The sequence below is a fragment of the Argentina anserina genome, chromosome 4 (genome assembly GCF_933775445.1).
Source record: "Argentina anserina chromosome 4, drPotAnse1.1, whole genome shotgun sequence".
In the NCBI taxonomy this organism is placed as follows: domain Eukaryota; kingdom Viridiplantae; phylum Streptophyta; class Magnoliopsida; order Rosales; family Rosaceae; genus Argentina; species Argentina anserina.
Window position 1 is genome coordinate 4383167 of NC_065875.1, and position 16444 is coordinate 4399610.

The following is a 16444-nucleotide window of genomic DNA, read 5'->3' on the forward strand; positions in this document are numbered from 1 at the left end:
ACAACACATCTTTAATATTCATAGTTGTGATTTTGATAAATTGTGTAGTCACTAAAGTAATCTTTTCATTAATGACAAATACATATAAATTTATAATTCCCACAACAAAATTATTGTCACACTTGAAAAGTTGTTCTTGAACTAGTAAATTGGTTATACTTTGAGTGCTTACAATATTTTCAACAAAAATTGCAGCTTTAACAACAATTGTTATGGTTATGGTAAAGTGTAGTCACTAAAGTACTTTTTTAAAATCATTTATACATAAAAATCTAAGAACATCTAATGATGTGGTTAGTCTGGATAGTGTTTAAGGAAAAATCTAAGAAAAATAACGAATGGCCAAAACAGAAGCAATTAGTTGATCATTAAAGGAAAAAAAATTAACAATTGAAATCTTGAAAATCAATTAATAGTTAAAAGGAAAGGAAAACCTAGAAGAAATTCAAATCTAATTAAAAGTCTAAGAAAATTAATAGGTTATCAAAATGGAAGAAATTAGTTGATCATTAAAAAGAAAAATTAATTAATGACTAAAATATGAAAAGAAAAAGTTTGAAGAAAATCAAAAGAAATATAAATATTCTAAAACGATGTGGTTAATTAGGAAGAAAATTAATAAATTATTAAAATAGAAGCAATTAATTAATTATTAAAAGTAAAATATTCGTAAGTGATCAGGCCATCAGGTCACATCTCTTCTAATATTTATGACCGTTAGATATATTAGATATACACACCAGTACTATAGAAAATTCCTTACTCCCCAATGCTAATATCGATCCTATGTTTTACTGGAATCCCATTTCACTTCACGCTAGTCCTTATAATATACTCTTGAATACATATACTGCCACTCTGACAGTGTTCTCATCCTCCTGTACGTATTAATTTTACTGAAAAATATGTCGACATTATGTTGTATTGTTGTTGATCAAATCCATTATTGATTTAATTGAACTCGATCAGTCTACTCTGAGTTGTCAATATGACATACTGGCGTACTGGAAATATGGAATAATAGCTAGGTGTTCCTGCAGACTGCAGGTTAGAAAAGAATCGAGTTTGTTGGGACTATATATGTACTACTGGATACAATCGTATTTTAAAAATTTAGCCATGTTTCTGGCGACAGTCGATCTTCATAGTCGGGTATATATAAATACGTCACTTCATTACATTCTTTCCCATGCATAGATCTGCCTAGCATTATCTCCTAATTTGATTGTTCGAAAAAAATATATTATTAGGGTTCAGTATTTCAAAGATATATACCAGCTCACCTTTGTATGGAGCAAAGCAGAGTTATTCCAGAGGGAGAATGGATCTCTCACTCTCCTGGTGGGATGTTCACTGGTGATCAGGAGGCGGATCTCATGTTTATCCAGTTGCTTGAAAATTATCCCATGATTCCAGACATGGCAATCGCAGAGGGTTTTTGGTCTGGTAATGAAGAATCAACAACAATGATGAACATTTCAGGCAACTATGGAAGTCCAATTTATTCTTTAGAAACTACTAGTTCTCATTTGAACGGCAGTTCACAAGGCCTTTCACAAGAGACTGATCTATCTCCCCCAATGACGTTGGCAACCAGGAATGATATAAGCAACGACGACAATTCTCTGTCTACTGACTTTTGTGATGCGGAGACCATAGACACTAGTTTGTATCTCATACAAGGAGAAGGTGATGTAAACATTGACTGCAATATGGAAGAACCCAGCAGGTACCAGCGTGAAGAACCAGTGGAAGCTCACGAAAAATGTAACACCAGCTCCAAGATTAATACTGTCAAGAGACCAAAAATGTCGGAAAATGTGAGTCCATACATATTAACCTTTAGCTGTTTAATTTTCTTGAACGTTTCCAAATCAATGATTTAATTTGCTTAATTATACATAATTCGCTAGCTCATGTGAGATCAATGCATGCTGCGCGCAGGATCAAATTAATAAGAGGAGAAAGTCCACGAAGAGCAGCATCAACGAAGAAGATGAGAATCATATTGAGCTGAGTGCAGTAAAAAGTGGGAATGAGGCTGCAGCTCTCAACTTGAATGGAAAGACAAGAGCTACTAGGGGGTCTGCCACCGATGCCCAAAGTGTCTATGCAAGGGTAAGTTTTCTAGCTTCTTGCCGATACCTAGAGGCTAGCCCTGGTCAAATTCGTCGAGCTAGCTAAGATTTATCTCATAAGAGTTTATAGCATCAACATAAATACTGATAAGGAGCTTATTATATGATTTGTATCATATGCAGAGAAGAAGAGAGAGAATTAACGAGAGGCTCAAAGTCCTACAAAACCTTGTTCCCAATGGAAGAAAGGTAGGGCAGAAGTCTTATGACAACTTAATAACTTTGGTAAATCTAGGGTTTTTCTCAGTTAATTTGTTCAGTTTTGGCTGACAAGCCCGGCCCTATTATCTTAATAGACTAGATGAGAGTTATTGCAGATCTGTACCATTTCATACTGTCGGCCTCAGGTTTCCTTCAGGGCAAAGAAACTTGATCCGATCCATAAGCCATTTTTAGTAGAAAAATAGTGAAATCTCTCAATTTTATCCAAGGTTAAAAAATTATTCTCAAATTAACATCCTAGCAAGCAAGTTAATTTAGAGACTGCAGATCAACCAACGTACTGCCTGTTGGACTTGCAGGTTGACATTAGCACAATGCTTGAGGAAGCTGTCAATTATGTGAAGTTTTTGCAGCTTCAAATCAAGGTAATATATAATAGAAATTTTAAAAACATACTAGATTGATTTGTCAATTACTCAGTTGTACTAGATTAATGTCATCGTACTAAATCTAATGGTGCTCATTCCGGACTGCTTGCATTATTCTCCAATATTAGAACTAGGTTCAATTACAATTTACAAGTAAATACAACTAAATAAAAGTTGGATTTGATAAACTAATATTGTTCTTTTCTCTTATTATGGTTTGTGCATCCCTCCATAGATGTTAAGCTCCGATGATATGTGGATGTATGCTCCCATATGTTACAATGGAATGTTCCTCGGACTTGATGGATATATATGAGTCGACTTGCCACACCAAATCAATGGGCAAATGGTGCCTTTAGTTTTCTTTTTATTCTTTGCATATATACATTGGAACGGATCATGCGATGACTCGGGCTAGTATCAAACCGATCAATGCTATCTTGCACAGGAATGAAAATGAAGTTGGATGATCACCATTTAATTTATATGTTTGTATTATTTTTGTAAATGCACGGCTTGAGTTCGTATAATTGTTTGAAAAAAATAAACGGATCAGACCCTATCCTATCTTAATTTTAACTCTATAGTTATGGCCTTATGGGAGGTGGTTTGGTAGTAAGTTGTAATTTAAAAGGTGTCAATTAAAGTGAGACCGTTAGAGCACGTAATCAAGTCTCCAATGTTAGATTGTAACTAAGCACTTGCGATCCTTTAGCCTAGACAAATTGTAAGGTTCATCCAAGGACTAGCAAACTAAATCTATTTTGTTTACTGGTCAGTTTAGAAATTTAAGGGTGGGCGTTCCAGCCCAAAAGACCGAAAAAGAACGGGCTGGTCTTGGAAACAACGCAAACTGAACCGATAGGAGACCAAACTGATTCACAGTTAATGGGCCGGTCTTGGTTTCTGAATTTTTTGGGCCCGAAAGCCGGAACAAACCCGAAATTTAATGATACTGCCACTTATCGTGCTATTATTGGTTCATTCATTTACATAGAAAAAACCCTAAAAACCTTTATGAGCCTCACAACCCTCACTCCCTCCCCTCGGTCCCTCTTGGCCTCTCTCATACTCTCACAGTCTCACTCCCCCGTAGCCTCTCTCATTCATCTTCTCTTTCAAAGTTTCAAATCATAGAGACTCTTGGCCTCTCTCAGACTCTCACAATATTTGAAGAAGAAAGTCCCTCTCGGCCTCTCTCAGACTTATTTGGTAAGTGTGATTACTCTTCTTCTCTCCCTTATTTCGATATGTACGTATCAGTAGCTGTCAATGTGTTAATTCATATTGGCTCATTGTGTTGACTGTTGAGTATATGTAATTGAATATGTTGTTTGATGACTATTCAATGATTCAATATTGCATAATGACTGTATGAGATTGTGTTGATTCATTTTGAGATAATTCATATTGTTGGGTTCATCTTTGTTAATTCATATTGGGTTCAATGGTTCATTATGTTAAACGTGAGTATCTGTAATTGATTTAGTTGTTTGATGACTATGATCAATGATTCAATGTGGCAGTATGACTGTATGTAATTTTGATTGAATTTATTTGTTGTTTGATCAATGATTAAATGTTGCAGACATGTCAGCTTCATGGCATCACCAGAGACTGAGATTGCATTGTCGAGTGACTCTAATGGATTGGAAAACTCAGGGTCTAATCACTCTGATTCTACATATTCAAACCTGAAGGTGATTATTGCCATTGATGGTTCTAATGCTCAATCGAAAAAAGAACGCGAAGTAGGAAGAAAAAAGCTGATGCTGATGCAATTGGTGAAGGTGCTGAACTTGGTGAAGGTGGTGAAATAGAAGGAGAGAAACAACCAACTGGGAGATCATGGGTATGAGGACACTTTAAAAAATTTCAGAAGCATGTATATGGGATGAAGGATGGTGTGAAAGTTAAAGTTGATGAAGTTGAAAAAGCTAAGTGCAATTGGTATGGGTAGACATATTAAGGATGTGTGCAAGAAATATCCAGGGATGATTAAGTTGAATGATTGGCAACAAAAACTTACATTTACACGTATGGGGCATAGTGGTACTAAAGAGTTGACGATGATTAAGTGGAGTGAATAAGGATGTAGGAGGTAGCTGTAAAGATGATCGTCATGGATGAATTGCCTTTCAGCTTCATTGATGATGACTTTACAGGTTTTTGTAGGTATGTTTGTTAGATTTCAATTATGACTTCAGTTGAATGTTTAGATGTTTTATGTTTTGAATAATTGAATCATTGTGTTTTGAATAATTTGCAGGTATGTTGTGTCTGATTGGGTTGTTCCTTCTAGGAGAGTGATTGTGAAGGAATTTTTAAAGATGAATGAAGCTGAAAAGAAGAAGCTGAAGAGAGAGAATTGAAAGGTTATTGCTTGTGCTTAATAACCGATACGTGGACATCAGTTCAGAATATCAACTACATGGTTGTAACTGCTCACTTTATTGATTCGAGTTGGAAAATGAAGAAGAAAATTCTAAACTTCAAGGTGATTCCAAACCAAAATGGCAATAGCATAGGGAGTTGTTGGAGGATTGATTGCTTGAATGGGGAGTGGAGAGAGTCTTGACAATTTCATTGACAATGCTAGTGCCGACAAGGTTGCAATTGACTACATTAGGGACAACATGTTAGGGTGGGAGAAGGAATCTATTCTAGGTGGCCGTTTTTTTACATATTTGATGTTTTGCACATATTTTGAATCTCATTGTTAAATTAGGGCTTCAAATGATGGGGGGATTCAATTGTTTTGATTAGGAATGCAATAAGATATATTCGGAGCAGTGCGTAAAGGCTTGATCAATTCAAGGTGTGTATGAAGAAGGAAAATGTTGAAAATAAGAAGATTGCAATCCTTGATGTGCCTACAAGGTGGAATTCTAGCTATCTAATGTTAGCTACTGGATTAGAACTGCAAAATGCATTTGATAGGATGGCGAGGGAAGTTGGTCTAAAGTATGAGGGATATTTTGAGGAGGATGAAGACCTTGATATGGATGAAGAGGTGTTGCTTGGATTACAAGAAGTGTGTTTGACTGATGAAGCACGTAACCCAAAGAAGAAACAGAGGATTGAGAAGAAGAAAATGGTAGGACCGCCAATAAAACAGGATTGGGAGAAAGCTGCGACGTTTGTGAAGTTTTTGAACATCTTCTACGATGTGACAATGAGAATCAACGCCTCAACGAAACCCACATCTTGAAAAGCCTTTCATGACATTGTGGTAATCAAGGCCGAGATTGATGGAGTGTTTCCAGAAGGAGGAATGGACTTGGACACAGCTTCGGAGACTGAAAAGGTTTAGCTGAAATGGCTAAAATATGAGAAAGAAGTATGACAAATACTTTTCCACCTTAGAAGATTGCAACCAGCTTTTGTTTATTGCCTTAGTGCTCAACCCTAGGTGCAAGCTGCGAAACTTTAAGTCTACTTGCAATAAATGGCTGAAGATGAACTATGAGGATATCAAGTACATATCTGCTGAGCTTAAGGAGCTTCTACATCAGCTCTGTGACATATATGACTCAATGAACACCACAACATCTTCCAAATCCAAGGCATCAACTGTAATAACCCGATTTTTTTTTCGGAACAATTTATTGGGTTGATTTAAATTTATAAAGTTCGTCAAATTCTTTAAACAACATTTGGTTGCTTGCGACGTTGTGGAGCGAAGGCGGAAACGTTATCGGAACGTTTATTTAGAAAAACGTTACGTTTCCGCGACGTGAGAATCGACTTTTATTCCGTCACTCATTTGCAAAGACTTCCTTCACGAAAGTTGTAGAGCTCGTTGATACGAGTTTGTGGACACTTCACGCGTCCTAATCGGACGTCGTACATAAAAGTTATTAACGACGGAAGTTAGTTTCCGATTTTGGAAGGGGGTATAAAAGGAAACATTTTAAGAGTAGGGTTTCCATTTTTGCAAACCCTCTCTCTCTCTCATCTCATCCGCCTCTCTCTCTCTCTCTATTTCTCTCTCTCTCACCCCGAGCTCCTCCTCTCTCGGCTTCTCACCTCCGATCTCTTTCCTCCGGGCGACGTGGCCCTCACCGCCGGCATCTACACCCTCGTAGGCTCGACTCCACCCTCCTCCGAGCAAGACGCGACCCATCTCGCTGTCGTGAAGTTCGCCGCTCCTCACTCAAACCAAGCACAACCGGTCCAAGCTCTCCGACGAGCTCTGACGCTTCCAAGGCCGGGAATAGGTGAGGTTTTGACTTAATTGTTGGTTGTGATGCTTTGTTGTGAATTTGTGGTTGTTTTGAATTGAATTGGAAGAGATCGGTGGAGGAGGAAGTAGGTGAGCTTACCGCTGCCTTAGGCGGTGCGTGGGGTAGCGTGGAGGAGGCTAGGGGCGGCGTGAGGCCGTGGGAAGGTAGAGGAGAAGGAGAGGTGGAGAAATGGGGCGGCGGTGGTGTGCTACGCGCCGGTCGGCGCGTGAGCCCCACACGCTGCCACAGTGAGTGGTGCATGAATCTCACGCGCCGCCACGTGCGGCGGCGCGTGAATAGTGTTTTCGAAACAGTAAATTGTCAAAATTTATTTTTACATCGGTGAATGTAAAAAGCGATTTACGTACAGTAATTGTGAATTTCTTTTATGTACGGTAAATGTAAATTACGTTCAGTAAATGTAAAAGTAATTTTAGAAGGGTAAATCAGTCATTTTTATTTATTTGACAGTATTTACTGTGAATAGTACATGGATGTACATAAATATGTGAATAGTATTATACGTATAGAAATACATAAAGCATATGTATTTGTACATGAATACATATTGTAATATGTATTGAATAGTAAATACGTGAACAGTAATTTCGTAAAAACCAGAAATTGCTGAACAATAAAATATTATTACTGTTTCGGCATTTATGGTTTTACGTAACGATTTTAAATTCTTTTCTTTTCTTTTCAAGGTGATCGCTAATTCAAGAAAATGATTTACTTTCGGAATCATGGAATTACGCTCGAGATTATAAGGTGAGTAAAATCTCATATTTACGAATCTACCCTTGCAGAGATTCGGGATTATGCTGAATTGTAAAGAATGAAATATGATATGTATATGATATAGTGGAATATATATTTGTAAATAGGTATATATATATAGTTTGCTATATTATATACTGTCATGATTTCGTGGTGAATATGTTCATTTTGGTGATGAGATTTATATATATCGAGCATGTGATTTGATTTGTACAATATGATATGATGATTATTGTACGTGGTTTTAACATTGAGTTTTGTTAAAACGTGATTGTCTTCGGACGTGTTTTGTCTTCAGACGTGTTTATGTCTTCGGACGTGTTTTATCTTCGGACGTGTTTGGCATGTCAGAACCTAGCCTTTGGCCGGGCGAAAGTTACGATACAGTTTGAGCTCTAGTCTGTGTGCCGGGGTACTGCATATGAGGTAACAGATGAGTTATCGGCTTATGAGTACCCATATATTTTTGATATTGGGTAACAGATGATTGTCCAATGTCGGCGGTTTACTACATGAGGGGTAACAGAGGTGTACCAGCGCTCATGAGTACCCGTATTATAAATGCATTTGGGTAAACAGAGGGGTTGCCCAACTTCTCATAAGCATATATATTTTCACATTATTAGACAACCAGATGGCCGTCTAATGAGTCATAAGTGCATTTATAATTGTTGATTTGTGGATTTTCGTATATACTTTTATGCGAGTTATATTTGTCATTTTACTCATACGAGCTGCAAAGCTTACCGGGTTTGTGTTTACAATCCCGGTGCACCTATTCGATGGTATATGAGATAATTCTGCATGTGTCGATTAGTGGAAATCGAAGGACAACTCTGAAGACTCGAAGTTGTTTTATCTTATCTTGTGGTGAGAATTAGTGTGGATTTATGTGAGGATTTATACATTTCCATTTGTTATAATGTCGAATTATAAATTTGGTTTGTAATAATCGGTTTGTCTGAGTTGTATTTTGAACTCAGAAATGATCCACTGTGATATTAAAATGATTTCGATTTATTGAGATTGTTTTAGAGTTTTCATGACTTCGAAATTAGAGTTTCATACTCAAAATTTTGGGGTTGTGACATCAACAACTCGGAGCGGAGAGAGCACTCTTAGCAAAAAAACAAATCAGAAGATTGTAGAGTCTACTCGAATCATGAAGGACATGGAAGAGGATTGGGAGAGAGAGTTGGAAGACTCTGAAGATGCCACTGTAGACCATGAAGTGGATAGATACCTATTGGACCCGATTGAGAAGCCTCCAAACCTTGAAAAGTTTGATATTTTAGAATGATGGAAGGTGAATGGTGACAAGTATCCAAACCTTGCTTCACTTTCCAAGGATGCCTTAGCAATACAAGTGAGCACAATAGCAAACGAATCTTCTTTTAGCACATGAAGAAGGGTTGTTGATCCATTTCAGAGTTCATTGACTCCTAAAACAATGGAGGCATTAATTTGCTATCAAAATTGGATTAGGTCTGAGAGTATTCATAACATTCAGTATGTTACAATAGTTGAGGACAATGGAATTTTATGAAGATGTCGAGGAAGCTAATGTTTAGCTACTTTCATTATTTCAGTTTCAATCTTCAATTCTTCATTGTATTTTTTGCATACGTTTAATTTTGGTTCTTTTTTGCAATTTGTAGAACAAGCTAAGGAAGCAGCTAAAAAGCATGTGGATCAGCTGGATGCCCCTTCTACCTCCAAATCATCTAAAGTCTCTACAACAAAAGCACGTAATCCGGCTAATCGTGAGATAAGTTCCAAGGAAGCAAAAAAGCTATCAAAGAAGGGAGGGGAAAGAAGCAAGAAAGTAAAATAAGGTATGGACTGTATGATTGTTAGTAATGTGAAATTGAGGAATACACTTATATATGGATCCAGAATAGGGGTGAAGTGTATGTTAAAATTGGAACTGGAACTGTAGGTTCATTTTGGAAATTGGAACTGTAAGTCTGCAACCTTGGAACTGGAAGGCTGCAAGTATGGTAGCATACCAGTAGTACCGCAGTGGACCTGCCACCTGCTTATCTTTTAAATTTTCCTTGTTTTCAAGTTTTCATGAACTAAATCTTTATCTCTTTATTTTCAGTTGGCACTTTGGAGCTTGAGACTAAGTTGAGTCTTGTACTCTTGTTATATTTTCTATCATTGTTTTCTTATTATTGAACTGTTGATTGTTGAATTAGTTGAAGTTTATTGTTGAATGACTTGAATGTTGAATCAGTTGAACACTTGAGTATGTAATGTGTTGATTGTTGAACACTTGAACTGTTGGAATCAATGGAATGAACACAGGTTTTCACTTTTAACATGAAAATATTGTTGTTAGAAGTTCAATTTTACACCGACTAAGAGCTTGTAGAATTGAGCCTAAAAACCTGAAAACCGGCCCAAACCGATTTGTAGACTAAAAGGTTGCTCAAAAACCCGAACCGGCCCGAACTGAAAATTTTGGACTTTAGGTCCGTTTTACTAAAATTTTGGCCTAGACCGAGCCCTAGTTTAGATCTTCACAAATGACTATAATTATATTGTCAGTTTGTCATGGCTTAATAAGTATTTGAATCTCCTAGCCATGCAACTCAGCTCTTGCATATCTTGTCCAAAAATTACTACAATTATACTGTAGAGACTAGAGAAGGTACGTATAATGTATGTAATTATATTTGTCCATTGCGTACTCTTTACTGTTTCCTTCCTCGATCGATCTCTTGCTCAGGTGCGTTATTGTTGAATGATCACTTACGGTACTCGCACCCAATTATTTCTGAACGAGTGCTACAATTCATTCACGAGTGATTAGGAGTGTGTGACAGAACTTACTATATAGCAGCCGTACGTTGGTCATCATCCCAATCTAGTTAAGGTGATATTTTACTACGTACAGAGAGAAATACATGGTAGAAGAATATGTAACCAAAGGACATGTATTCGACTGCGTACTTACACGGCGAGCTGCTTCCACCTAGCCCCTTACCTGGGAAAAAAGATTCAACATGCTACGAGATGCTGCTCGTGGCTTAGCTTCTTGGCACGAGAACCAGGTATACTTTTTTGATACTTGTATAATTATATGCATGCGTCTCTCTCATTTGGTACTCCATATTAGTATATACTTTGACTTTGCATATATAACAGGTATACTCTATATATACTAGTACTTCGAGTTTTTCATGGAGCTAACAAATGTTGTTTAGACGTTTTCGGTCTTCCATAGTTTTCTTAGACGAGAACTTCAAAGCCAAGCTGTCGGAGTACACAATGGCAGTACTAGGGCCTTTTCATCATCCGGTATTATTCATTGTTAAAGCATACATATACTGTTATGTATATTCAGATTTTATTTTGTGTTTAACTAGCTAGCTAGTTACTTATTACACGTACTGTATTCATATTGAAAAATAAACAGTACGTACAAAGAGGAACTGTTGAGATTCCTGACTTGTTCTTATGATTCAACCTTTCGAATTGTTTGGCGGGGGCTGCCTCACGCCCATGAGCAACATCTGGGGTCTTTATTTTGGAGCTCATCACTAACGTAGGCATGAAGCCATTCAATCCAAAGCTTCGCGATCGTCATGATAATGAGAAAAATCTTGTTTCCAGTTGGGTAAGGATCTCTCACGTACAGTACAAACGTTTTGGAGGTGGTACCAATGTTTGGAATCTAAACCAAAGAAACGGCCTAAAATGAGCGAGGTCCTGGTGATGGTGTCTAAAATTGTAGAGGGCCTAGAAGCCATGTCCACAACATATGTTACATATAGCTTACAGTCGCAAAAATGCGATGTATTCCTCTACCATCATAGCTAAACGAACTGAGATGTATTCCTCTGCTAGCTAGTATAAGAAGATCGATGACTACTATATTAGTCTCTAGCTACCCAAACCACTTTCATGTGCTTGCTGATTCGAATAAATGTTTCCCTTTCACAAGTCTTTTTTTTTTTGAATGGGTACATCATGTCTGGTAGGACTAGAGGAATGTTACATTCCAAGCCCTATAAATTTTCATATCGACGATCATTTAGGTGGCGGGCAATGTCTTTTCACAGAGCACACACATTCAAATTTCAAATTTGAAACTAGCTCGAGATAAACTGATATTCATTTTCCAGGCTTTACTCACCTTACCGTGTTTGTTTTTTACCCTAATAGTCCAGGTACCTATTACATTTGGACAATATTAGCACAGTGCTGTAATTGGACTCCAATCTAACATTGGGAATGCCGTAAGTTTCGGCATGAGCTGTGCTATTAGCTGTTTAACATGGTTAATATCAGACCAAGTCCCTTTTCACGTCATAGACTAGATGAAGTAAACATTCAACCAAAACGTGGGATATTTGTGACCTTTGCTAATTGTTAGCATGAGTCAATGTCCATCAACCGGATCTCACCAACTAAATCTCTAGCCGTAGTAATTGACAAACAATCTTTGGTTTCATACCTGATAATTGGTAGTCTAGAATCCTATAAATACCTTGTAATTATTCAGATCAATCAATAAGAATTCACTCGATTCTACTTGGTATCAGAGCCTCTGTGCTCGGTTTTTTCTGGGTATTTTTCCCGTTTTTCTGGCCGGTTACCACCCTCTGCTCACCGCTACCTCCTCCATTCCGGCGCTCCCTCACCGCTACCCCTTGGCGCTCCCCGACGTCGCCCTTCACCTGAGCCAAGCCCGACGTCGCCGACACGCCTCCAGCGCTCCTGCTGATTCTCTCGAGCCGACGTCGTCCTCTCGCCGCAGCTGCTGTCTCCGCTCCATCTCCACCGTAGCTGCTGTCTTCGCTCCCCCCGCCCCGACATCGCTCGCCGCTCCTATCCTCTCCAATCGCCAGAAATTGTATCACAAATCAGACCCTAAATCGGCCTCTCCCAACCCGGTTTCGTTTCACGCCCGACCCGGTTTCGTTTCACGATCCGGCCCAGCCCAGAAACGGTGCGGCCCAACCCGGTCCACTCGATCCGACCCGGTCTATTTCGACCGACCCGGATTCAACCCGGATTCGACCCGACCCGGCTTCGAATCCGACCCGAACCAGATCTGGCCCGGCCCAGAATTAATAACTCTTTATTGACAGTGTAGGTGCACCGACAATGAACGTGCACCCAAGACAGGTTCTTATTAGTTTTTTGGTGTTTCCGCTGTATAATTCCTGATTCTGTTTTTCCATTTCCCTTTCAATGAGTTCTGGAGACGAAGCTGATGTTCCGAAATTTGAAGTATCTGTCAAGAGTTTTGACAGTGGGTCCTTTGGGGGTACTAAACTCAATGGGACCAATTTCCGTAAATGGAAGCGACTTATGGCGGCTCATCTTCGAGGCATGCACAAGATGGGGCATGTAACCGGAGTCACTCAGGCTCCTAGTAAAGATGATATTATTGCCTACACTAAGTGGGACGATAATGATGGCCTTGTGATGTCCGTCTTGTGGAAAGTTATGAATGACGAGATAATTGATTTGGTGGAGGCATGTGACACTGCGCAGTAATATGGCCGACACTTGAAGGCTTATATACTTATGACTCTGATTTCATATAGGTTCATGAGTTAATGTGCACCGCTTTGGCGATGCAACAAGATCGGCAATCAGTGGCGCAATATTTCACCAAACTAAGAAATATTTGGGCTGAGATTGATGTGAAACGTCATTGCATGATCAAACATCAGGAGGATATTATTTGGTACCAACGTGAGAAGGAGCTTGAGCGAGTTCACCATTTCCTGAAAGGTCTTGATACTAAACATAACAGTGCGAAAGGGGAATTGCTCCGCCCGACCGAACCCCCTAGCTTAATTACAGCTTTCACATATACTCGTAAGGATGAATCTCACCAGGAAAGCCTTCATCAGACACAAGTTGAAGTTTCCAGCCTTACTATTCGTGTTAGATCTTCAGCACCACCCCTTCAGCTGGCCACTTCATCTCCACTTCATCACCGAGGACCACCACCAGGTTTCGGGAATCAGCCCCGCCCTCCTTGCTCTTATTGCCATGATAAAAACCATGCTCGTTCAACTTGTTGGAAGTTCTATCCACACCTTAGGCCCCAAAGGCCTAATTATCTTCCTAAGGCAAAAGCAGCTATTCAACTAGTCCAGGAACCAGATATTTATGGTGTGGTTGGACATGATCATCATACAGCAGGAGGAGCAACACCCACAACATCAATAGCTGGTCGTAGTAAGATTGGTATGGCTTTACATATTTCTCACTTTGGTGGTTTTCATACATGGATTATTGATTCTGGTGCATCCGATCATATGACTTATGACAAATCTTATTTTACTATATTATCTCCTCCACCAGTACCATATGTTACTAATGCTAATGGTGAGGCCTTCCCCGTATTAGAGAAAGGGTCAGTTCGTATTACTCCCACAATTGAGCTTCACAATGTGTTATATGTACCTGCTTTATCTCATCATTTGATATCTGTCTCACAATTGAACACTGAAGCTAAGTGCTTTGTGACATTTTTTTCCCAATGTATGTGATATTTCAGGATCTTCTCACCGGGAAGTTAATTGGTCGGGGGTATCTACGGGGCAGGTTGTTTCATCTGGATCAGACATATGCAGGAGAGAAACCAGGGGCACAGTCCCGGATCACTTTACTCTCCATTTCTGATAAGCTAAGTGAAGTTTGGTTATGGCATCGTCGCTTGGGGCATCCTTCATTTAGTGTTATGAAAAAATCCATGCCTACTTTGTTTATTGGTGTGGATGAGTCAGTTTTTCGTTGTGAAACATGTGTTTTGGGCAAGAGTCATCGGTCTACTTATTCCCCTAGTACTTCTAATAAAAGTATTCTTCCTTTTGAATTAATTCATTCTGATGTTTGGGGACCCTCAAAAGAGTCTATTGTGTTGGGAATGCGGTATTATGTGTCATTTATTGATGATTGCACATGTCTTTCATGGATTGTTCTTCTGAAAACCAAAAATAAGGTTTTTCCAGCTTTTCAAGCCTTCTATACCACTATCAAAACACAATATAATGCCACAATTAAAATTCTTCGTTCTGATAATGGGGGGGGGGAGTTTGTAAATCGTGTCTTTCATGAGTTCTTTAACGCACACGGAATTGTTCATCAAACAACGTGTCCTTACACATCTGAGTAGAATGGAGTTTCCGAAAGGAAAAATCGTCATTTACTTGATATGGCTCGGTTTACTCTCCACTTCTGATAAGCTAAGTGAAGTTTGGTTATGGCATCGTCGCTTGGGGCATCCTTCATTTAGTGTTATGAAAAAATCCATGCCTACTTTGTTTATTAGTGTGGATGAGTCAGTTTTTCGTTGTGAAACATGTGTTTTGGGCAAGAGTCATCGGTCTACTTATTCCCCTAGTACTTCTAATAAAAGTATTCTTCCTTTTGAATTAATTCATTCTGATGTTTGGGGACCCTCCAAAGAGTCTATTGTGTCAGGAATGCGGTATTATGTGTCATTTATTGATGATTGCACATGTCTTTCATGGATTGTTCTTCTGAAAACTAAAAATAAGGTTTTTCCAGCTTTTCAAGCCTTCTATACCACTATCAAAACACAATATAATGCCACAATTAAAATTCTTCATTCTGATAATGGGGGGGAGTATGTAAATCGTGTCTTTCAGGAGTTCTTTAACGCACACAGAATTGTTCATCAAACAACGTGTCCTTACACACCTGAGGAGAATAGAGTTTCCGAAAGGAAAAATCGTCATTTACTTGATATAGCTCGGTGTATTCTCTTTAGTGCCCATATGCCTAAATACCTTTTGGGTGATGCTGTCATAACTTCTGCTCACCTCATTAATCGTCTTCCATCCCGTGTCCTTGAAGGCAGAATTCCATATGAGGTGCTTGCATCCCATGTTTCCTGACTCTTTTTTCATAATCTTCCCGCCCGTGTTTTCGGTTGTGTTGCTTTTGTCCATCTTCCAAAACATCAGAGGTCTAAGTTGGATGTCCGAGCAGTTAAATGTGTGTTTGTTGGATACGGAGGACATCAGAAAGGGTACCAGTGTTATCATCCACCTACCTGACAGTATTATGTCACTATGGATGTTACTTTCTTTGAGGACATGAGCTATTTCACGTCTTCTGATACTGCTCTTCAGGGGGAGATTTCATATTTTGAAGAGTTGTATCATGGAGAGGGGAAGACAAGTCAGCCATGAGATATGGTGACAGGTTCGGGTGAGATTACTGATGTATCAGCTACACATGCACCACTAGATGATTCTGGTATAGTCACTTCAGAGATTCAGGTACCGGAAGCTGACAGCACAACTACCCCTCCTGCCTCCCCTACTGTTGTTTATACCCCTGACCAACGTTCTCCTGGTACAGAAGATCACACATCTGAGGTTAGTCATTCTATTAGGGTTGATACTAGTGAAGCTAATAGTAGACAATATGTCTTGCCAAATAAGTCTACTCGGGGTCAGCCAACAAAAAAATATGAACTAATCCTTCAGGCTAAAGCTAAGTATCATGTGCAAATTTTATGTCTACCAAAAGATTATCTAAGTCATATGAATCATTTGTGAATCAAATTTCTGCTGTATCAATACCTAACAAAGTGCATGATGCATTGGGAGATCCAAAATGGAGGAAAGCAATGGAGGAAGAGATGGAAGCATTACATAAGAACAATACTTGGGAGCTTGTATCTCCACCACATGGCAAGAAGGCAGTG

The 16444-nt window shown here is 38.9% G+C and overlaps 1 protein-coding gene across 1 annotated transcript; it reads left to right on the top strand.

Moving 5' to 3' along the window:
• Window positions 1-1289: 1289 nt before the first annotated feature.
• LOC126792046 (transcription factor bHLH139-like) lies at window positions 1290-3044 on the top strand. Its single transcript, XM_050518550.1, has 5 exons — window positions 1290-1820; window positions 1945-2118; window positions 2262-2327; window positions 2660-2725; window positions 2964-3044. Exons 1-5 carry the CDS (start codon window positions 1290-1292, stop codon window positions 3042-3044), a joined length of 918 nt encoding a protein of 305 aa, XP_050374507.1.
• Window positions 3045-16444: the final 13400 nt, after the last annotated feature.

Coding starts and splice junctions, on each gene's coding strand:
- LOC126792046 (XM_050518550.1), top strand. CDS start 1,290: ATGGAGCAAAGCAGAGTTATTCCAGAGGGAGAATGGATCTCTCACTCT. Junction 1,821..1,944: donor GACCAAAAATGTCGGAAAAT/GTGAGTCCATAC, acceptor TGCTGCGCGCAG/GATCAAATTAATAAGAGGAG. Junction 2,119..2,261: donor CCCAAAGTGTCTATGCAAGG/GTAAGTTTTCTA, acceptor TATCATATGCAG/AGAAGAAGAGAGAGAATTAA.